The sequence below is a fragment of the Pipistrellus kuhlii genome, unplaced genomic scaffold (assembly GCF_014108245.1).
Source record: "Pipistrellus kuhlii isolate mPipKuh1 unplaced genomic scaffold, mPipKuh1.p scaffold_m20_p_7, whole genome shotgun sequence".
NCBI lineage: Eukaryota > Metazoa > Chordata > Mammalia > Chiroptera > Vespertilionidae > Pipistrellus > Pipistrellus kuhlii.
Window position 1 is genome coordinate 40,900,001 of NW_023425573.1, and position 24,417 is coordinate 40,924,417.

The window sequence follows — 24,417 nt, forward strand, 5'->3', positions numbered from 1 at the left end:
TCATCTGGAAGGTTGTCCAAATGGTGGTCCTGCTGTTCAGTCTAATTACCATATTAACTCTTTATTATGTCAGATATTTAATGCAACTTCATCAGTGGATGGGGAGGCAGCACACTTGATTCTAAGGCTGGGTCTCTTCAGCAAAGCAGGCCCTGGATTTATAGAATTGTTCTGATTAAACTCTGGATTAAATCAGTTATCATGACAGTCTATATACGATTGCTACTAAGCATGAAGGTCAGGCTAATGAATGCTGCCTAGTTGGGCTCCATTGCTTAGCTTTGGTGGAGTCCTAGACTTACTAGTAATCATGAAGTGTAGCCTAGTCCAAACTCCTGATGCTAACTTTCTAAGTGTGGTCTACTCTTCAGGGTGTAATCACTGTTTGTGACTTTGCCCACGATATTCTTTTTTATAGCCTAGTTTATTTATTTATTATTATTAATAATTACTATTTAAATTTATCTTTATTGTTGAAAATATTACAAGTGCTTTCCTTTTTTCCCCATTGACCCCTCCACCCCATTTCTTTTCTTTTCTTTTTTTTTTTAATAAGTTTTTATTGTTCATATTATTACAAATGTTCCTTCCCCCCCCCCCCCCCCACCATTGCTCTCCTCCACCAGGTTCCCACCCCACCCTCTGCCCTTTCCCCACTCCCCATTGTCCTCATCCATAGGTGCACAGTTTATGTTCAGTCTCTTCCCACGCCCCCCTCTTCCCTTTTCCCCAAGAATCGTCAGTTCACTCCCCTTCCATACCTCTGATTCTATTATATTCAACAGTTACTATTGTTCATCAGATTTTTTTTTATTTCCTTGGTTTTTAGATTCACTTGTTGATAGTTACGTATTTGTTGTTCATAATTTTTATCTTTGTTAACTTTCTCTTCTGAAAGAACCCCCTTCAGCAATTCATATAATTCTGGTTTGGTGTTGATGAACTCCTTTAGCTTTTTTTTTTTATTAGTGAAGCTCTTTATCTGACCTTCGATTCTGAGTGATAGCTTTGCTGGATAGATTATCTTTGGCTGTAGGTTCTTACTATTCATCACCTTGAATATTTCTTGCCATTCCCTTCTGGCCTGCATGGTTTCTGTTGAGAAGTCAGCTGACAATGGTATAGGTGCTCCTTTATAGGTAACTACCTTCTTTGCTCTTGCTTCTTTTAATATTCTCTCTTTGTCTTTTGCTCTTGGAATTTTAAGTATGATGTGTCTTGGTGTGGTCTTTTTTGGATTCCTTTTGTTTGGAGTTCTGTGCGCTTCCTGGACTTGTAAGTCTAATTCTTTCACCAGGTGGGGGAAGTTTTCTGTCACTATTTCTTTCAGTATGTTTTCGATATCTTGCTCTCTCTCATCTTCTGGGACCCCCATAATTCTGATGTTGGTTCGCTTGAAGTTGTCCCAGAGGTTTCTTATATTATCTTCAATTTTCTGGATTCTCTTGCCTTCTAGCTTCTGTGGAGGAGTGTCTTCTGGCTCTTTATGTTCCAAATCTTTGACTTGGTTCTTGCGATCTTCCATTCTGTTTTTAGGACTCTGTATAATATTTTTTATTTCAGACAATGTATTCTTTATTTCTTGTTGATCCCTTATCATTTCTTGTTGATCCCTTATCATTTCTTGTTGATTTCTTATTAATTCTAGTTGATCTCTTTTCATATCCTCATAGGTCTTATCCATCTTTTCTAGGAAATTCTTGAAAAACCTTATAAGCGTAGATTTGAACTCTATATCCAGATGCTTTTTGTCCTCCATTTTTTTCGTTTGTGATCTATTTTGTTGTCCTCTTTTCTTTTTAAAAAAAATATATTTTAAGAGAGACATTGACCAGCTGCCTCCTGCACACCCCACACCAGGGATGTGCCCACAACCAAGGTACATGCCCTTGACTGGAATCAAACCCCGGACCTTTCAGTCCGCAGACCGACGCTCTATCCCCTGAGCCAAACCGGTTTTGGTGCTCCACCCCATTTCTGCTTCCTCCCCAGACTTCACTGCACTACTGTCTGCTTCGATTGAATATCTGCATATAAGTTCTTTAGTTAACTCCTTTCTCCTTCCTCTCCTTTCCCTCTGAGATTCACTCATAGTCTTTTTATTCCTTTAAAAAAAAAAACTGTCCTAATTTTGAGTGCGCTTGCTGTTCTGACTTTGGCAATGTGGCTAAGTTGAAGGAATTTTGAACGTATATACAATCATCTATTTGTTTAGCGTTTTTCAATTTGGCTCTGCTACACACTGAACAATAAATAAACTTTTATTTGGTTTTGATTTTGGATATTAGACTTTACAGAGACATGCCTGTCTAGCCAGTTTCATTGCCCTGACCATCGATGTATTGACCTGGCTTATGTCTGTGATGGGGACAAGGACTGTGTTGACGGATCTGATGAGAATGGTTGTGGTAAGAGGATTGCTATCTTTATATTCATGCTGTTTAGAAAAATCCGAATCTCATTGAGCTGACTTCTAATGCTTTCTTTTCTTTCATTCTTAGTAATTAATTGCACTGCTTCCCAATTCAAATGTGCCAGTGAGAATAAGTGTATTAGCAACGTATATCATTGTGATGGTGTGTTTGACTGCAGCGACCACTCTGATGAGGAAAACTGTCGTAAGTACATAGACCCAGCATGTTTGAGATAAAGGAATCATTTCATTCTATCAGCATTGATATTGCCACAGATTTTTCTATAGCTCAGACAAACTAGAGGGAAGACAGTAGTCTGAATTACAAAGTATTTTCAAGGGAATGCAGTATTAAACAAGCCAACACATTTCCAAGTAATGATTTATGATTTGTGAATTAGTTGTATAAATGGGAACTTTCACATAGTTTCTTAGGTAGTTTAACTATTTCTTAGGTAATTTTATTTTTACTACAAAGTTTCCCTACGCCATCCCAAATTAGTGTGTCTCAAATTTTTGAGACTTAGAATATATATAAATCGATGTTTTAATGGTTTCTTAAAAATCTCAGTATATAGGCCAAATCATAGTATGAATGTAATAGGGAGCAGAATTACATATTGACTCTAATGAATCTATTTTTTCAGTGGATTTTGGTTGCATACCTGCTAAGATATATATGTTAAGTATTAGTAGAGTCTAGCAAGAGTAATTATAGAAAGTAAGAGATAATAAAGCAAGGTGATCAGTTACAAGGGCCTTAGAAATGATACAGATGAAATACTATGAAGGTTCAGAGAACCTAGGGGTGTCGAACTCAATCAGAGAAGGGGCCAAAATCTAAAATCCAGCCTAAATCGCGGGCCGAATGGTTTACTGAACAGTCATAAACTGTCATTGTGATGGAAACGCAACGGAGTGCAGTGATGACAGCGCGGTGCGGGCCACATTGCAAGGCCTGGCGGGACGGATTTGGCCCGCGGGCCTTGTGTTTGACACATGTGGCTTAGAGGGTTCAAGGAGAACTTTGTGGAATATAAATTAATAGACCTACATTCTACAAAGGCTGGAAATCTATAATGAACAGGGTTTGCAATTGCCTACTTACGCTTATGTTTGTAAAAAATTGTCAGCAAAGTAGTCATTTGTTGGAATAATGGTATTCTTTTTGAATAATGGTATTTTGGGCCATGAAAAGTAGGTTTCTATCAATTTTACTCAATAAGAACAGAAATGCTTAAATCTATGGATAAAAAGAAAAGTTAAATAAAATGGTTACATGCTTTATAGATGTGCACCACACCCAGAAATTCTTATTCGCTGATTTTCCTATGTCACATTGAAAACATAGGCTTCTGTGATGATCTGAGGTTACAAGTCCAGGTACTAATGACTTGCTGTTGCCTTTCTAGATTCCTGAGGGGTTGGGGAGATTAGGGCTTGCTTCTGTGAAATAGGGAGACAGTTCTTATCTCTCAAGAATTACTTGATAAACAGTGGAAACTCTGCAAAGAATTAAAGGCTTATTGTCACCTTTTGCTTAATGTGTGCTGGTTTCATCAGATACAGCTCATTTGAGAAACAATTATGACATCCAAATGTATTATTGAACACATGAAAGTCAAAGTAACCATAGCTAATTAAGTACAATTGAAATGCTCTCGTGATTCTTTAATAAAGAGACAGCTATATTTTATGATTTATTCTGTAATTGAATGAACATAAGAAATGCAGGAAATAGAATGTTATTTTGAATGAGGGATTTATCTTCTATTCAAGAGCTGTGCACCATGTTCTTTGTTGTCCGATCAATGAACCAGACACATAAAGATTTCAATTTACCACAATATTGGAGAATATTGTGTATTATTTTTACATTTTAATATTTATTTTAATCATTATTATAAACCTATTCTTGTTCCAAAACTGTTTTCTATAGGGATTATATAAAGGGAATTAAAAATTGCATTGACAAGCCTATCTTCCCCATACTTTTCTTTTAGAAACTAGGCCTCCTGGTATGTGCCACCAAGATGAATTTCAGTGCCAATCAGATGGTGTCTGCATCCCAGGGGCCTGGGAGTGTGATAGGCACCCAGACTGCATCGATGGATCTGATGAGCACAATGGCTGTGTGCTCAAGACCTGCTCCCCATCCCATTTCCTTTGTGCCAATGGGAACTGCATCCGCAGAGAGTGGGTCTGTGATGGGGACAATGACTGCAGGGATATGAGTGACGAGAAGGACTGCCCTACTCAACCCTTTCACTGTCCCAATTGGCAATGGCAGTGCCCTGGCTATAGCATCTGTGTGAATCTGAGTGCAGTATGTGATGGCGTCTCTGACTGCCCCAATGGGACAGATGAATCCCCACTTTGCAGTAAGTTCCCAGTTTACTGGCCATAAGTTCATTCTGACCAGCGGCCTGCTGTGCATCACCATTGAAATAATCACCATGTAGCTTTTGAGGAAGGGATTTCAAAGATTCAAATAAATCATCACTGGATAATATTTCTCATTAAATCCTTTGCACTTGGTTCTGTGTTTGTACTTCTTTTTTATGTAATCATTAAAAAAAAAAATAAGACTAACTGAGGCCATTAGATTCTCTAATTAAATTTGGTTCTATTGGTAATGGACTCAAAAGTTTCTAACTTTAATATTTTCTAATTTCAATCAGAACTTGCCACAAAACAAATGAAGTCCAGGGATTTGTGTTTGCTGTGATTAGAATTCCGTGATTGGCATGTAATCCTAATTGCTGTCCTTTCTTTCTTCCCTCTTTAATCAATGCTCACTCTCAGGTGAACCTCAGCCAGGTATGACCGCAAAGTATTTATTTTTATGATTCTATATGTGTTGTGTTTGTGCTGAAAATGTTCTAATCAATTTGATTTACTTCCTTTTCTAGTGCATGTTTTGTACCATCACTCTTATAATAAGTTACATGGAAATAGAGGGCATTTGCATCCAGGCATGTGAGCTATGTTTGGGTGGCTTTAGGCATTGCTATTTTGGCCCTGTAGTTAAAGAATGATGTTTGTGGACCTGTGCTCTCTAGTGTTCCAGTTGCCTTTCCCCTTCCATTTATTCACTTTCATAAACATTCTAGCCCTTACTCACAATGTCAGTCTTATCTTCTATTTCTAATTATAGAAAGTAAATGAGAAGTAATTTAGGTGTCTTTGCATGCTTAATCCATGACTGTTGTGTTTCTTGATGTTATCAATATTTCCCCAAGTTTCTCACATTGGACTAAATGGAATTATAATAGAGGGGTGTAGCGAAGAAAATGGTCCAAGTCCAATGGATGTGAAGAATAATAAATCCTTAGGTCTATCAGAGCAGACACTGATTAGCCTGTGGAATTCACCCAAGTGAGTGCTGCTCTCAGCTCTTACCTGGGTATTATGTTGAAGGTAGTCCTAGACTATATGACAAATATTTCAGCAGGGTGAACCAAAGAAGCAAAGATTCTTCACTTTCTTATTCTCTTTCTTTATTCTAGATCAGGATAGCTGCTCAAATTCAAATGCTGGTTGTACTCACCAGTGTGTTCAAGGGCCCTTTGGGGCTCAGTGCCTATGTCCATTGGGATACCTGCTTGCTAATGATTCTAAGACCTGTGAAGACATAGATGAATGTGATAACCCAGGCTTTTGTAGCCAACATTGTTACAATACAAGAGGTTCTTTTCGGTGCTGGTGTGATAAAGAATACATGTTAGACTCCGATGGGAAGACTTGCAAAGTTACAGGTAATGACTGATCTTGAAAGTAAACTAACGAACTTGTTAATAACATACCCCAAAGCTTAAGATCAAATGTTGTATGTAGATATTTGGAAATGTTGATTAGGAGTCAAATGATGGATCTTGTACGTTGGAAAACAGAGGTCAAAACATACACAGCAGAAGATGATTTTAAAAAATTATTTAGCATAATATAAAATGTTTTCTATATTATTGATATTTAAAAATTATTTCTGTATTTAAATATCTTTATATTGTATAATGAGCAGAATGCATTAAATTTGACCAATATTAGTTCAGTTTCTATTATGTGAAAGTGATTACACAACATATTAGGATATTAATTCAGTTGCAAATAAATCTAAAACAAAGTAGAGAGGATATTGTGAGATAATTAGAAGTCTCTGACTGCTTTCAAGAAGCCTATAATTTAGGAAAGAAAAAAAAAAGAAAATATGAAAGTAACTAGGAATAGGAAGAATGCAAGTATAGTTCACTCCATATTGGTACTTAGACAATATAATTAAAGGAAGAAAAATATTTTGGAAAAAGTTTACTTTAAATACTTGTGAAAATAAGCTAACTATGTAAGCAAGGCATGGAATGATTAAAAAAAAATTTATAGAGATTTTTGTTTCTCCCCATTACTATAGTTTGGAATTACATCTTCCTCTGTTACCAAAAGCATTATGTCAAACATTTGAGATGCTTTAGCTGTGTTTTCTTCCAGGATCAGTGACATTTCTGCATTTTCTTCTTTGACAGCATCTGAAAGTCTTCTGTTACTGGTGGCAAGTCAGAGCCAAATCATTGCTGACAACATCACCTCCCAGGTCCACAATGTCTATGCCCTCATTGAGGGTGGCTCTCACATCGTAGCTGTGGATTTTGATTCAGTCAGTGGTCGTGTCTTTTGGTCTGATGGAACTCAGGGCAAAATCTGGAGTGCATTTCAAAATGGAACCGACAGAAAAGTAGTAAGTACATTTCTACTGACCTTTGGCCTAATTCTACTGTATACTAGGTAGCTCTCCTATTTCCCTTTGGGTGATATTGTACCCAAAAGGCCTGGACATTCATAACTGCAAATCTATGGGTATTTTAGATAAGGAAGTGGTCTCTGAAGGCAAATCCATTATTTTGAATTCCAGATCACATGATGTAGAGACTTCACAAAATCTATGAGGTTCTCTTTGTAATTTTTTTTCCTTTCTTTCTGGTGTATGAGAGCAGAAGGAAGTGCCAGGGGAGTTAAGAGGTTGTTTTTAAAAGTTTTAATTTAATTGTTTTCATTCTATCTCCCGATTTGTTTCTTGACCTTTGATGGTTTTGTTTCCTCTGCCCCATAGAACTTTATTTTATAATCATTTGCACTTAATCAAGATGTTACTTTTGGTACTTTGGCATTATAAATTTTTAAAAAAATATATTTTATTGATTTTGTACAGAGAGGAAGGGAGAGAGGTAGAGAGTTAGAAACATCGATGAGAAAGAGTCATCCATCAGTTGCGTCTTGCACACTCCCTACTGGGGATATGCCCGCAACCAAGGTACATGCCCTTGACCGGAATCGAACCCGGGACCCTTCAGTCCCCAAGCCAACGCTCTATCCATTGAGCCAAACCGGTCCCGGCTGGCATTATAAATTTTTTAAAAATATATTTTATTGATTTTTTTACAGAGAGGAAGGAAGAGGGACAGAGAGCTAGAAACATCGATGAGAGAGAAACATCGACTAGCTGCCTCTGGCACACCCCCTTCCGGGGATGTGACCACAACCAATGTACATGCCCTTGACTGGAATCAAACCTGACACCTTTCAGTCCGCAGACCAATGCTCTATCCACTGAGCCAAACCGGTTTCGGTGGCATTTTAAATTTTCATAGGATTGCCAATTTAGGGAATGGGTAGAGCTTTTTATAATAGAAAACACTTTGAAACCAAAATGAAACCACATACTTATCTAATCAATTCCACAAAATCTTGTGTGTTTTTCCTATAAAAATGTAGTGTTGATTAGGTAGTTATCTACAATACATGGGAAGACAAAATTTTATAATGCTCACAAGCAAGGTAGATGTTCATGTTATCACTCATTCCCTTTAGAATTCACTCTTTATTCACTTTTTTCTTTAGGTACTTGACAGTGGCGTCACCATGACTGAAAGTCTTGTGGTAGATTGGGTGGGTCGCAATCTTTACTGGACAGACTACGCTCTGCAAACAATTGAAGTCTCTGAATTGGATGGGAGCCACAGGAACGTGCTGATTAGTGAAAATGTAACAATGCCGAGGGGACTAGCAGTAGATCCCAGACTTGGGTAAGACTTTTTTTTTTTTTTTTTTTTTTCAATGATCTTACCTTGACATGATTATCATGAAGGAAAATTATAGGAGCATGATGTCACTGATATGCATATCATAAAATTTAAAATAATTCGTTGTTTAAATATCTCTATAGAAGTGGTAGGCATCCAACTGGCTGTTGCTATAATTTCTTTAACTGAATAGTGTTTGCCGTAAAGTACACAAGGGCAATTGATTGTTCACTTTCAGACTGCACTGATTTATTAGTTTGGTGATACAATTATTGATGTGATTGTTGTAGAATTATATAATTAAGTTTTTAATGAATGTATATAGTAATATGCTATAGATGGGCCAGCTTGCTGTAATTTTGATACTTCATGGTTTCATTAAAAAAAAAAAAGTAAATAAAAGCCAGATTTTTCTGCTTTGGTTTCATGTTGTTTCCTAGAGTTCCCTTTTATGTAATTCAAGGAAGAACATTTTTGCCTGTTGTTCCTAAAGGAAAGAAAAAGAAATTCTCCAACATGCTTAGAAACCTCTGCAGGCCTCCTCTATTGAATTTGCTTAGATTCTCTAACTTAGGTTCTTGTCTGCAGGATGATGAGTTGGGCAAATCATGTTCAGTGTGATACAGACTTCTAGCTATTGCAGAGGTTAAACACCAGTGAAATTTATGATGAATCTCTGATGAGAAATAAATTGACTTTTAAGACATGACAGGGTAGAAAACCAAGGACAGATGGATTTTTCTAGATCAGATATTTGTGGATTGTACAGAAACACGAATTGGCATTGAGACATTTCAGAGTCATAATATACTAAATGCTTTATGAACATTATAAAAAACACCTAGGTGGCTTGTGGTTGCATGATGATTACAATTTTCCTTTGCAACGCTAAGGGAAAGAATGAGCTCTGTGCATATATTTTGAACTGGAGATAAGTTATTTTAAGTAGAGTGAATATAATGTCCTATGACATAAGATGATGGTTATTTTTCTGTGTTGAAATATGTGCTCTCGGATTGGTAACTAGTTTCTTTCCACAGTGCGCATCTGATGTTCTGGTCTGACTGGGGCCATCACCCTCGTATTGAGCGAGCCAGCATGGACGGCAGTTCGCGCACTGTTATTGTCCAAGACAAGATTTTATGGCCCAATGGCTTAACTATTGACTACCCCAACAAACTGCTCTACTTCTTGGATGCCTATCTTGATTACTTAGATTTTTGTGATTACAATGGACAACATCGGAGGCAGGTGATAGCCAGTAGTTCGGTAAGTTGGTAGTGAGAAAAAAAACACACACCCAGAAACCATAGTAGTAAATGAGTGGAAAGCAGACAGAATAACAAGAATACAAAGAACTTAGTTTTTGTGTTAGAGACATTGCATGCTCAATCCAGGGAATATTAACAGAAATATATATATATATATATATATATATATATATATATATATATATATATATTAATAACTGAAAATATGTATTTTTACTTTAGTTCATGGTCAGATTGCTTGTGTAATTTAGTGGATCTGTAGGTGCTAATCTGTTGGTTCTGTACCTTTACAAATTGTTAAACAAGTATTAACAATTTAATTATATTTACATTTTCAATTAATCATAGCCTGTTATGTGCTTTGTATTCTTATTTAGGAAATTCTGTGGATTTTATTCTCACGATTTATGGAAAAATACAGAAAATGTATTTTCTTTTTCCAAAGAACTATTAATGACTTCTATTTAAGGTTGTCATTATTTGCAGTTTTGTGACTTGAAGAGACCCTGGGAGGGCCTCCTCACCTTCAGAAAATATGCATCTAAGCTGTGTCAGATTTATGTGCATCTGTGAGTGGCAGAACAAGACAGTGGGAATAGCACTGGAGAAGGAGAGATGATAAAGGGGTGGGGGGGGACCCCGGACCTGGCACTTCATTTTCTATGCTTTAGTTTTGCTTTCATTTGTAAATGGGTGCCCAGTGTAATTACCAGAGTAAAAATGAAGACTAAATGACACATGCATGAGAAAGGATTTTGAGTGTCAAAGTAGGAGATAGGTGAAGCAGTATGTTTTTGATCTGCCTCTTAAACAGTGACCTCCCTGTATTTTTATTAAATAACCAGAGGCCGATACACAAAATTCATGCAAAGGTAGGCCTTTGCAGCCCCGGCTTGTGGTCCTGCCCCCACCCATACCCACCTTGGCCTGGCACTGCCCGCTTCTGCTGCCACACAACCTTGGTTCCCCATTTCCTCGGATCCCCGGATCCACCTCCCTGCAGAGGGTGGCCTGGGCTTCCCTCTTTGGGGCGATTGTGGAGCCCTCCCCACTTCCCATTGACTCCCTTCCCCCCGGCCCCCTCTGCAGGGCGATCGTGGGGTGATGGTTGGCCCCTACCAATCACATCGCATCTGCCGTGGCTGGCTTGGGCCAGTGCATCTCATAGCGTGGTTGTCTGGAAGGTTGTTCTGCTGTTCGGTCGTTCGGTTAATTTGCATGCTTATTATAGATTACACGCTAAAGGAAGCCATCTATTCAGCATCCTTTTCTACTTTGTTCCCGTTGCTTTTTATTTCTGGGTGAGATCTCATTGTTCTCTTCTGCCTCGCAGGTTCTGCGGCATCCCTATGCCCTAACCATCTTTGAAGACTCGGTGTACTGGACTGACCGAGCAACCGAGCAGGTCACTCAAGCCAACAAGTGGCACGGAGGGCAACAATCCGTTGTCATTTATAATGTGCATCAGCCTCTTGGGATTGTTGCAGTTCATCCTGCAAAACAGCCAAATGGTAAATGGGATACAATAGAGAGAGACAGAGAGAAGCACTCTGCCTGAAAATAGCTTGAAAAACACTTATTCTGAAAATATAAAATGCACAGCGTTGCAGACACATTTGTTTGGGAATGAATTTTCCTTTCCACTTTACCTACTACCCTTGTTCTAACATTCCTGGTTCATAGGCTAATGCTCAACCATTGAGCCATGTCGGTTGGACCCCACCTCTGAATTTTTGCACTAGCTCTTCACCCTGCCTGGAATATCTCTCCTCTAGATTTCCACATCAGTTGTTTCTTCCTGTCATTTAGGATTCTATGAAATGCTCCTGCTGGCTCTCAATCGCCCTACCTAAATTAGCCTTCCCTTCTCATAGTTATTTTGCTATTTATCCTCATATTCTGAAATTACACAATTTATTTATTTATATTTTTAACTTAAAAATATGTATTTATTGATTTTTAGAGAAAGAGGGAGAGAGATAGAGAAATAGAAACATCAATGAGAGAGAGAGAGACATCATTGATTGGCTGCCTCCTTCATGCCTCCTACTGGGGATGTAGCCCAAAAACTGGGCATGTACCTTGCGTAGGAATCGAACTGTGATCTCTTGATTCCTAGGTCAGTGCTCAAGTACTGAACTACACTGGTTTAGTATTCACAATTTATTATTTATTATGAATTTATTGGGGTGACATTGCTTAATAAAATTATACAGATTTTTCAGATGTATAATTCTCTAATATATCATCTTCATATTGTATTGTGTGTTCACCCAAAGTCAAGTTTCCTTCCATTACTATTTATTCTCCTTTTACTCTCTTTTACCTCCTGAAATCACACAATTTATGAGTTTAGTTCTTTCTTCTTTGCTAGAATATCTGTCCCATGTTTACAGTATTCCGAGTGTGTGGAATGGTGTTTGGTGAAGTCTTAACATTGTAGAGTGAATGAATGAATTAATAGATATAATAAGATATGTAATAAAAACATGAAACGTATAGAGAACATCTTGTGAGCTTAGGATACACACAGGATCACTCTTGTCAAGGGGCAGAGACACACAAAGATGTCATCATTAGAAAAATAAAAGATCATTATCTAACCAAATTTGGTCAACAGTGATTAAATGTAAAGGTCACATTGGGACACACACCTTGATCTTATTTAATGTAAAAAGGTCTCTTTTCAGTCAGGCAAGGAGACAATAATATTTAGTATCATATTTCCATACTAAGCTCAGGACTACTCAGTGGCTGTTTGTTCATAATCCGGTATTGACAGGATTGAGCTGTAACCTTGTGCAAGTCACTCCTTCTTTGCCTCTTATGAATTTTATTTTGAAAGCTGGGTGTTAGGGAAGGACAAAAGAGTCAAGAAAAAACCCCAGACCAACAGAAGGTACCTTTATGTACTTGTGACTTCAAATATTAGGGGCCTTTGGGGGACACTAATAGTGTGATAATGCACGTTTAAAAATGTAGTTGTTTAAATTGAAATGTAATTTGACATGTATTGGCTTTAAGTGTACAACATGATTTGAAATATATATATATATATATATATATATATATATATATATATATATATTGTGAAATGATCACGACAACAAGTTTAGTGACACATCCATCATCACACACAGTTACAAAAAATTTTTTGTGATGAAACTTTTAAGATCTACTCTCAGCAATTTTCAAGTATGCAGTGCAGTATTGTTAACTATAGTCATTGTGCTGTGTATTGCGTCCTGAAAATTAATAAGTCTTATCACTGGAAGCTAATACTTTTGACCACCTTCACCATTTCACTAGGCCCCACCCTCTTATTCTGAAAATCACCAATCTGTTTTCACTGATTTCATTTTTATTTATTTACATGTAAGTGAGATTATATAGCATTTATCTTTTCTGACTTCTTTCACTTAGCATAATGCCATCAAGGTCCATCGGTATTGTTGCAAATGGCAGGGTTTCTTTTCTTTATGGCTGAATAATATTCCATTGTGTATGTGTATATATAAATATGTCACATTTTCTTTGCCCATTCATTCTGCACACTTCTATGTGGGATTTTTCTATTAAGAGATGTTTACTTCTCTTTCTATTGCAGATGTAAATTCCTGTGCCTCTGCCCCCTGCAGCCACCTATGCCTGCTTTCCTCAAAGAGCCCACAGCTTTACTCCTGTGCTTGTCCCTCTGGATGGAGTCTAGCTCATGATTTTGTGACTTGCCTGAGAGGTAGGTACAGTATGCCCTTTAAGTGTGCCCTGAAGGTGGCCTTGCCATAGTCCGTGCAAAGCAGTGTAAGCTCTAAACCACTTGCTGATGGCGTGTGTGCATGTGTATGGGGCGACTTAATTGAGTACTCAGTTGTTATATCCTTTCTGAACATAAAGCTAATATTATGTGTGCATGTGATTCAACAGTCCTAGCCTCACATTTTCTCTTACCTGGTTATAGTTAGACAAGCTATGGTAATGGAAAGTTCCAAATTCTACATTGTCTTGTGTGTTTACCACCCCAAGTCAAGTCTATTCCCAAGCCTATTTATCCCCCCAGTAAACCCCCCCCCCCCCATTGCTTATCCCCCCAGCTAGCACTATGCCACTGTCCAGGTCCATGAGTTTTCTCTCTCTTTTTTCTCAATCCCCCCCCACTCTTCTACACAACCCCCAACCCCTATCCCCAACAGCTGTCAACCTGCTCTGTCTCTGTTTTGCTTGTTAGTTCGTTAGATTCTACCTGTGAGTGAAATATATGGTACTTGTCTTGACATCACTGTATGGCTTCATTTTTCAGGATCTTTATCTCATTTGGAAATCTTAAGCTATAACACTCATTATTGGACTATTGGCTATCCCATAGCCAATAGTCCAATAATGAGTGTTATAGCTTAAGATTTCCACTTCAGTTTCAATACATTTACTATTATTATCTGATACTATAAAAATATTTCCACTATATGAAATATTTTAAGTGATTATTTGAGCAATTTAATCTTTATCTAACCCTAGATATTTTACTGGGTTGATTGAAGAATATGTGAAGGGTTATATTAAGTACTTTAGGGAGTAAGAAAGGAAGGAAAAGAAGTAGTCAATCTACAAAAGAGATTTCTTCTGGAATATGTACATGACCTATTTAAAAATACATAATTATTGACTTCAGAGAGGAAGGGAGAAGGAGAGAGAAATAGAAACATTAGTGATGAGAATCATTGATAGGTTGCCTCCTGTATGCCTCTTCTGGGGATGGATCCAGCAACCCAATTATGTGCTCTTGACTGGAATGGAATGCAGGACCCTTTAGTTCGGAGGCTGACACTCTATCCATTGAGTCAAACCAGCTAGGGCTATTAGAAATTATTCTAAAAAATCATTCTCCTTAGCTTAATAATCTAGAGTTATAAATTTAAGTTTCTCTCATTTCTCAGTGAAGAGGAGTGAATGTGTTTTGCTACTCATAAATATGGCTGTACATAAGTTCACATTGAATGTTTAATGATAAAAAATTCCTAAAGCAAGAGAAATCCAAGTCCTAGTCTAGAGGAAGATTTAGTTTTCAAATGCAAAATATATATGCTGAATCTGGGAAATTTATGGTATTCATAGAATATGCAGATGTAGGCTTATTCCATGTAATGTTTTGCAATAATACTTTCCTGATGACAGATTTTAATTATTGGTAATTCTTAAAAAGGGATTGGCATTTGCAATTTTTCTTCAGGCTTATTAATGAAGCTAATCTTTGCTGACATTGTTTAGTGTGTCCTCATCATCTTTCAGCAGAAGATTAAACTGGGCTGTAGACATTTTGGATACATACAAGCATTCTTTCACCACAGATTCTTGAACTGTGCAATGGGGATTGGTGTAATCAGGATTACTATATGATGGTGATTGATAAGTGTCAATTCTAAATAGTACCTTTGGTTGTTTCACAAAAATTCCACTAGTAGTTTTACCAAGTTTAGTGAAGTGGAAAATTTTCAGTTTACCAAATGGTTTCTCAGTACCAGTTGGATAACTGAATGTCAATGTGTGTTAAAAGTTACACATTTTTTTTTTCAACAAGAAGCTTAGAGGACTTGTTAACAATTGTAGATGAAAACATTTTACTTAATAATGTTCACTAGCCTTTACAATAGTGTTTACTCAGTGTTTGGCATATCTTTGGAAATGCTTAAGTGATAAGGTTAAGGGAATAAGGTTAAGCCAGTAATGCTCAGTGGATAGAGTGTCCGCCTGCAAACCAACTGGCCTTGGGTTAGATTCCCGGATTCTTGGTCAAGTTGCAGGCTCATTCCTCGCCCCAGCTGGGGCACGTGCGGGAAGCAACCAATTGATGTAAGACATCAATGTTTTTGTTGTTGTTGTTTGTTTTTTGTCTCTCTCCTCCTCTCTCCCTTCTACTCTCTTAAAAAAAAAAATCAATGGAAAAAATAGTCTAGGGTGAGGATTAACAACAACAACAACAATATATACAAGTGTCAAAGCAATCCTGCTGAGATGTAAAGGTTCTCAGAATATCAAAATAATGAAATATTATCTTTAGTCCATGAAAATTATATGTCATATATGTCTTCATAACACAAAACTCACATTCCTAAGTTTTTCTCTTCTTGCAGAAATTTATATACACTGAATGAACAGATTATTATGATCTCTGAACGCATAATAATCTGGCCACTCAGTGTATTTGTATCTCAAATGGGTACCAAAATATTCTAGACTTTTGCTGGAGATCAACCACCTATTTGCCCTGATCTTTCTATCAGCCAGTGCAAAGGAAAAGAACTGATCAGGTACATGACTTATAGTATCTTTGATATTAAATAAATGAGGTACTCAAGAGAAGTACACTGAGTGGCTAGATTATTATGCGATGAGAGATCATAATAATCTGGTCACTCTGTTTATAAAAGCCTAAGCTACCAAAGGAACAAATGACTTACCGACCAGTCGCTATTATGCACACTGACCACCAGGGGGACAGATGCTCAACACAGGAACTGCCCCCTGGTGGTCAGTGCACTCCCACAGTGGGAATGCTTCTCAGCTGACTGATGGGCACCAGACATAGGGCTCAAGGCTAGTGAGCGTGGCTGCAGCAGCGCAAGCCCCTCTCCGTTGGGACTGACTGGGTGCAAGCCCTTGGCAACGGGGCTGGAATGAGTGGGAGTGGCAGGCGATGTTGGACTACTGGTTTTGTCCCAATCCCTGCAGACCATGCCGAGGGACCCCACTGGTGCACGAGTCCATGCACTATGCCTCTAGGGATAAAATAAAACCCACTCTTGAATTTCATCCATTTAAGATTTTTTTTTTTTTTAAATAATGGAACTGTAGCTAAGATAAGGTTATTGTATTCATTGTATTAAGGAGACTAAGTGAACTGATAGTTTGAGTAAAATATTATGAGGATGTTTAAGTTTCAATGTACAGATATTTTTTGAGAGCTTTAGAAGATACTGTTTATGTATTCACTTATTATGCACCCACACGTTTATTCATTTATGTAGTCATTCATTTAATTATAAATGTTTATTAGGCAACTATTATATAGTAGATCCTGCAGGCATAATAGTGAGTAAATCAGACATAGTCTCTGCCATTTGGGATATAATACCTACTGTGCATTATATTTATTGCTGAAGTGCTGCAATTATATTTTATTCCATGAGATGGTAACAATCCACTGCCTTTCATTACTCTCTAAGTGTCTGGGAAGAGTGGGATATAATTTTGACTGATACTCTGCTATTTTCACAGACGATCAACCCTTCTTAATAACTGTAAGACGCAGTGTAATTTTTGGAATCTCCCTTCATCCCGAGGTGAAGAGCAATGATGCCATGGTTCCTGTATCAGGGATACAGAATGGTTACGATGTTGAATTTGATGACTCAGAGGAATTCATCTATTGGGTTGAGAATCCAGTAAGTTTTGAATACCATTCAAAATCTGTAACTTGTTCTCACAAGAGCCTGCACTGATACCTCCTTATAGGCAAACGTTTGCTGGGTGGATAAAAGGGCAATGATCCAGAAATACTAAATTACCACTAAGTTATTTTTTGATTCAGTGAGGGATATAAATGGGAGGTTGTCCTGGAGTAAAGATCAGAAAAACACTTTAGCTTTAGAATAATAAGCACATGTAAGCTATTATGCATTTTCTGTTCATGCAGCAAGTACTTATTAAGTGCTTACTGTTTGCCCTGCACTGAACTATCTGGTTCCAACTGCAGAATACATGTCTAGCAGCAGCAGTCACAGAGATGTGCTTAAGGAGCTTTAAGCCTGTAGAAGATATTAGACTAACATAACAATGATCATAACTCAGGACGAAAAAGCAGGAGCTCCCTAGCGATCCCAGGAAAGCATTTGATGTGACTGCTGGGGCCTTCATTCAGATTTTTGTCTTGAGGATAAACATAAAACTTTTCCAATCGCTTTCCCATTGTGCCCCCTCCTTACCCTTTAGGGTGGGGGAGCAAGAGAAGATCTTTGTGTTTGCTATTTGTCCCCACTTCTGTGCAAACCTTTATTATACCTCTGGCCTCCTGATTCTCACCTGTGACTTGGGTTATTTTTATGACTCTGGCAGGTGGTAATTAACAGATAGGTCTCTGTAGCCAGTATCAGAGATAGTCTGAATGGTGAGCCTGTGTATTCCCATGACACAAGTGAAATCAAGTGTTTTCTAAGTGTGGCTGGCATTAGCATTGTAGACGGTGAGGCCACCCAATGGTGCTGAGCCTTGGCCTCTTCTCCAAGTCTGAGGAATTTAAAGAAACATAGCAGCCTTCAGTAGCCACAGTGAAGGAGGTATTTTCATGGAGAAGATTTGGCCTTCAAACAGCTCACTCCTCCATGTCTTTCTCTCTAGGGTGAAATTCACAGAGTGAAGACAGATGGCACCAACAGGACTGTGTTTGTTCCTCTGTCTAGTTTGGGCTCCTCTATGAGCCTGGCCTTAGACTGGATTTCAAGAAACCTTTATTACACCAATCCCGGAACTCAGTCAATTGAGGTAATGATTCCATAATACTCTGTACACAAACACTAATTTCTGACTCATTTAAAATCTATTCTCAGGAAACACTTTCATGGAATTTTGAAATTATTTTCAAGCAGAGACAAAAGTGAAGAGATATTTGTATCAAAGCTAAGGAGGTAGACCAACTTAAAAATAAATGTTTGAAACTTTTTACTGACCTATTTTGTTTCCTCCTAACTATAAATACTAACTTGTTCTTGTTAGAAGGAGTTGAGATATTTTATAAAACTATATAAAACAATAAATAAAAAAATTATGTTAGAATTCAGCATAAAAGAAAGATTATAATAGCAGGGAGTTTTCACTATTTCTTCTCATCAAATCTTCAATGCTATTTTAGTAGTAAACCTAATTTATAGGTTACCTCTGTTCTAAGATGGAAATCTTTCTATGGCTCCAATATAGTTTTTCTAACAGTGAAACAGAAAGTAGAAACTTGATTCTGATTCCTTTGATACTCTCTACTCTGCGATAACTGTTCTTTTTTTCTCTAATTCCCAGAAGAAATTCTAGATGGGGTGCAGGTATGAAATCACATGTAGTAGATCAGAAGTAACCTGATTAGTATTGGTTTTCTCCACTCTGGGACAAAGTTGAAACGTGTGTGTGTGGGTTATTAATTTATAATAATTTTGAAAGTGAAAATTCCTAAAGCAAAGGGAGAGGGTCTTGTGAGAGGGCCAATTAGCAGGGCTGTGTAGTGTGACAATCACTGCTCTGGATTAGTCACCAGCTAGTAAGGTCGTTCTCTTTGGGGCATTCAGAAAGAAAAATACTACAGATGAGGAAGGCACACAGCAACCAAGTGGCTAATTTACAGCAGAAGGGAAGAGCTCACGTCAGACAGTGCTTTACAGTTTATAAAGGTCTTCCACAAACCTCATCTCATTTAATCTTCCAACATTCCCAAGTGCAGGCAAGTGTAGTAACCATTCACATTGAGAGGGACATTTGCAATATGCACAAACATTAATTCCCCAGAATTTATCACACGGGGGTAAGAATCATCAACTCTTAACATGAGGGGATACTTGGAGGCTCATCTGTTTCAAGCCCTTCATTGTTTTCTTCCCCCAAATATATTTTTATTGACTTCAGAGTGGAAGAGAGAGGGAGAGAGAGATAGAAACATTAATAACGAGAGAGAATCATTGATCAGCTGCCTCCTGCACACCCTTTACTGGGGATTGAGCTCACAACCAGGGCATGTACCCTTGACCGGAATCAAACCCAGAACCCTTCAGTCCACAGGCTGACGCTCTATTCATTATGCCAAGCCTTCGTTTTTTAAAATAACAACCTGAAGTCCATAGAAGTTAAGAATTTGGCTTAACTGGGCAATGTTCTAACTTTGCCCTGTTACAAATAACAACTTCAGCAATTGGTCCAATTTTAACCCCCTTTGTTGGTGATAGAAGATATTTGTTCATAATGTCAACTAAAAATATCAGCTTCCATCAAAACATGGGCAAAATTTACAGCCCACGACCCTTAATATGGAACTTTCATCTCCACTCACTGCAAAGCTATCTTACTTCCAAATGACAGTCTGCTCTTATTCTATCTCTTGGTCTCTTGCCTTGTAAATGGGGTCTTTCCTGTTAGATAGATACTTTTCCAAGAGCAGGAAGTATATCTCCTCTATCGGTGTTAGGTAGAATGAGAGGTACCAGTTGAATAGCTGAGTGTGGCCGTGCACATATGTATGTATGGGTAAGGCTGCTTTATCCATATAAACCCGAAGTTTGTAATTGTTCCCCAATGTAGTGAGGTCCTAAGGAAAGACCATTTGCTCTGGAATCTAAAGACCTGGCTTTGAGCCTGGCTTGCTTGCTCATTCATTCAACAAAAACAAGTATATGGTTTCTATGGATCAGTCTTATGCTTAGTTCTGGACGTTCAAAGATAAATAAAACAATTTTTTTTCCTGCTTGAATAATTCACACATCTGAGTGCTAGACACATAAGTACCTTTGCTCCAGTATAGTAAGTTCTGTATGGTATGAGCAGTGACTATAAAGTGCTCTGTGGTTGGGGGCAGAGGTTATTATTGAGTTGAGTTTTAAAGGATGACTAATATTTATTTCTATCAAATGAAGAAGTAGGAAGAGGCAGCCAAGATAGAGAAAAACACTCTATTCAAAACCCTGAGATATGAAGATGCGTTTTGTGACTGGGGAGAGCAGTGTGATTCCTCTACCCACAGGCTGTTTGACCTTGGGAAAATTACTTAACTTCTCTGAGCCTCTCTTTCCTTATCTGTTAAATGGTGTTAGTAGCTCAATAAGTAAATGTACTTCATGACACTAAGGCGGCCTATGAAGACAGTGCTGTAATTCCCTAATAAGTAAATTCACAAATATATTTAGAATATCCATAAAGATCCCTGACAATAATGACTCCAAGGTAAATTGCCTTTCGTTTTTGTTTTCCTCCTTTGTTGCTATTGCTGTGACTCTTCCAGGAGAATGTTAGCTTGCTTAAGAAAACAAGAATAGTGTTCATTGTTTACCTGTACAATATCCGTTCCAGTACAAGAGTGATTCAGGTTTAAGTCCCATTTCAGGGTAAAAGAGAAACGTCTGAGAAACTGTTTTCCACCAGGGGTAGCTCTAAGCCCATTCACTGATAGCAATTTTGTAGCTGGAAAGTGAAGCTGACAGAATGGCTTGTCATATTCCGCAAAACAAGGAAGGAAATTTCATTTGAAATAAAGAGATCTGTAAGCCTAGGAAAAGGAGAGAAATTATAGTAGAAAGAGGCAAATTGAAAAGAAACTTAAACACACTTGTGTCAGTTACCATGGTGTGTTACCTCATTGTCCTGTGAGCTCTGTGTACAAGGTACCATTGTCATCCACAATGTAATGACAAAGAAACTAAGTTTAAATAAATTTACTGGCCTCAGGTCATGCAGTCAGAGCTAGCAGGGCAGGGATTTGAACTCCTGTATTTTAAGTTAAACTTGGAACAGAATTCACTTTAACCCTGAGTGAATTCACCCTGTGTTTGTAGTGATGGCCTTCTGGGTACTATGGCCTGGATACTGGGGTGCGTGACAGCTGTGAGATTCCCATTTGTCTTCCAGAATTTTTTTTTCTAAAGATGGTTTTGTAGTTTCTAGCAGTTATTCTTTTCCCCCATTTGAGTCTGTTGTTTCTTCATATACATTTCCCCTCCTGAAATTTAGGTGAATTGAAAATAGGAATTTGAGAGGTGATTTTACTTTTTTTGCTCTCATTTTCTATTGAGAGGATTTTCTTTGAGCCCAGAAAAGCAATTTCTGAACCTTCCCTATAACCTCCCATTTGTCCCTAATCATGCTTTGGAATTCTTTGTATGTTAAGTTCTCCTTCATCTCAGCTTTCTTTGTTTTCCCCTTATGAAATTCAGTTCTAATAAGTGACTTTATGCTCTAGGTTTTGACACTCAGGGGAAATGTCAGATACAGGAAAACATTGATTACCAATGATGGGACAGCTCTTGGAGTTGGTTTTCCAGTTGGCATAACTGTTGATCCTGCTAACGGGTGAGTGTCAATAAACGGCACATGCCTTCTATATAGCACCATTCTTGTAAATATTATGATCTGATAAAACGGAAGACTTCAGACCTAGGACATTTTCTGATTTCATATGCCAAAATTTGAAAAATATAGATCGCAGTGAGGAAGAGAAATAGCTCTATGGTATATTTAATGTGAGGGATATAATATATATTTTGTTCTGTGTTCTTCAAATTAATAACATTGGACTGAAAATTAATTCCAAACAAGCAATAATTTCAGGGATTTAAAAATACTTATAAGAACGAGCAATACATTCTGATTGTGAGTGAATGTGGAAAACTTTAACAGGTTAGATAACATTTGATATAGACTTGTAGGAAAAGAAGGCTTCTAGTAGGTGGAGAATGGGTTGTAAGAGGGGATTGATACTAGAAGCCAACTGAACAGTGTAGGTGCAGAAGCGTGAAGGTGGTATTTAAAGTGCTTGTGCAGAGAGCTGGAGCTGGAGACTTAGAGCAGGGGCAGTTCACCATAAGGGAGATACAGCAGATAAAGTCTTTTGGGGACAAATCTTGGAGAACTTTCTTGTCATGCTGAGGAGTTGCACTTGCTTCTTTAGAGAAATAAGGAGCCAGCAGGGAATTTGGAGGAAGGGAGTGATGGAACCAAGTCTGTATTTCAGAAACATTGGTCAGGATTGGAGTGGAAGGAGGACAGGGGCAGGGAGAACAGGATAAAATGGAATTAGTGATATGGACTAGAGTTCTCTGGTCTCTTTGATTACTTATTTCATTTTATACTGTATTATAAACTAGAATGACAAATTATAAATAAGAGCACTGATTTAAAAAAAATAAAACAGTTAAAACATCCCACATGTATTTTGATTTTTCTGCTTGACAGCAGATTCTCAGTCCTGGAAGGGAACTGAAGAAGTAATTTGTATTAGCTCTTTGCTTCAAGTAAAGATGATGTGCAAATCAATCTCATTTTTAAAGGTTACTAAAAGCAAAAATTCTATTCTGTGATTGCTGACTTGCCCTAGTTTTCAGTTATCCTTTCTAGACAAAGGGCCACCTTAGATTTAAAGTTCTACTTTTGAAACGCAAACACATATATTACTCATTCATCAAACATTTTTATTCATCAAACTCCCATTATTGGGTTGTCTATTATTTAGGATTAGTTAACTATTGAAACAAACTCCAAAATGTATAATGGCTCATAGAAAATAGAAGTTTATTTGCCTTTCATTTGGGCAGTGGAGTTTGGGTAGAAAGTGGGAGAAGCTCTATTTTATATGGTCATTCAGGGACTCAGGCTGATCAGGTCTTCAGTTGGAGACTGTCAAGGTCATCCTGGGTGTTGAAATCTTTTGAGCAGGAAAAGGAAAAGCATTCAGGAATGTGCTGGGTAGTTTTTATGAGCCACACCTACAGGAGTACATACTACTTCTGCTCACATTCCTTCTGTTAGAATTCAGTCATATGGCATGGAAGCCAGCTTTTAACCAATATAGAAGAGGAAGACACTGATTTTGACAAGTGAAAGCAGTCTCTGCCAAGGTCAGGGTTATATACAAAGATTATTAAAGACATAATCTATTCTTTAGTAACTTCAAGCATTTATAGCTTGGTAAATTGGATAAGTCCTGTGCTTAAATACCAATTACCCATGTATATATATGACTAAAAAAGCCAGAAGAGAGACAAAAAATAAAAAATAAAAAATTGGGATGATAGTTCTGCAGAGAGAAATTTTCAGCTTTGTGGAAGTGATGCTATTTGTACTGGCTCTTAAAAGAAAGATAGAATTTCACCCGGTAGAGCTGACTTTGAAGATAATCTTCCATTCTATGAAGGAAGGAAAGTCAGGAGCAGGGGCAGAAGAGGGAGGGCATATTGAGATTACTAAGAGAAGCCCAGTTGGATTGGGAGGCAATTATTTTGTCAGGGGAACTGGTCAAAGAAATAGGATAGAAACTCATGGATGTAATGTTTTGGATGCTCAGTAAAGAGAAAATCTTCAGAAGGTTATGGTCAATGTTATTGCATCAGGTGTTGCAGAAAATGATTTGTGTGGATGATCACTAATAAAGGGTTGCGGCAATCATAGAGTTGCTGGTGACATGTGTGACAGAGGATGTTCACTGGAGATATAAAGGAGCTAAATAATGAAAGCATGGTGAGGAAGTGCAACTACTGGTTTTAGGAGTATAGTATTGAAAAATTAGAAAAAGATGAACAAGTGTAGGTCAAAATGTAACAGGAAAAAAATTTTAGAATAGGGAAACCTGAGCATATTTTTAAGAGCAGATGAAAAGTCAGTGATGAAATAATTGTGAGTAAAAATTATGGGCCAGGAATTAGAGTAGACATCTCCTTGAAAGAATTGATAAGGAGAACATGATATAGTGAGCTAGGGATGATTGTTCTCAGCTAAGATTAGGTAGCTTAAATTTTAATGAACTAAGAATTCACAAGAGCTTTATAATTTTGTTTAGCAAACTCTTGAAAACCTGAAATGGGAGAGGAGAAAGAAAATAATGACAGGAATGCAGGGTTTGTGTTTAGCAAGGTAGCACAATGGGAGATCA

General features: G+C 37.6%; 1 protein-coding gene across 1 annotated transcript in view; it reads left to right on the forward strand.

Moving 5' to 3' along the window:
* Window positions 1-24,417, forward strand: part of LRP2 (LDL receptor related protein 2) — a 193,316-nt gene that overhangs the window by 93,293 nt on the left and 75,606 nt on the right. The window contains exons 23-34 of the mRNA XM_045575318.1: window positions 2,289-2,408; window positions 2,502-2,618; window positions 4,417-4,794; window positions 5,923-6,171; window positions 6,931-7,142; window positions 8,303-8,487; window positions 9,525-9,753; window positions 11,089-11,266; window positions 13,363-13,491; window positions 17,025-17,191; window positions 18,144-18,287; window positions 21,733-21,842. Of these exons, the coding sequence (XP_045431274.1) occupies window positions 2,289-2,408; window positions 2,502-2,618; window positions 4,417-4,794; window positions 5,923-6,171; window positions 6,931-7,142; window positions 8,303-8,487; window positions 9,525-9,753; window positions 11,089-11,266; window positions 13,363-13,491; window positions 17,025-17,191; window positions 18,144-18,287; window positions 21,733-21,842 (2,218 nt within the window). The remainder of the gene's footprint in view (window positions 1-2,288; window positions 2,409-2,501; window positions 2,619-4,416; window positions 4,795-5,922; window positions 6,172-6,930; window positions 7,143-8,302; window positions 8,488-9,524; window positions 9,754-11,088; window positions 11,267-13,362; window positions 13,492-17,024; window positions 17,192-18,143; window positions 18,288-21,732; window positions 21,843-24,417) is intronic.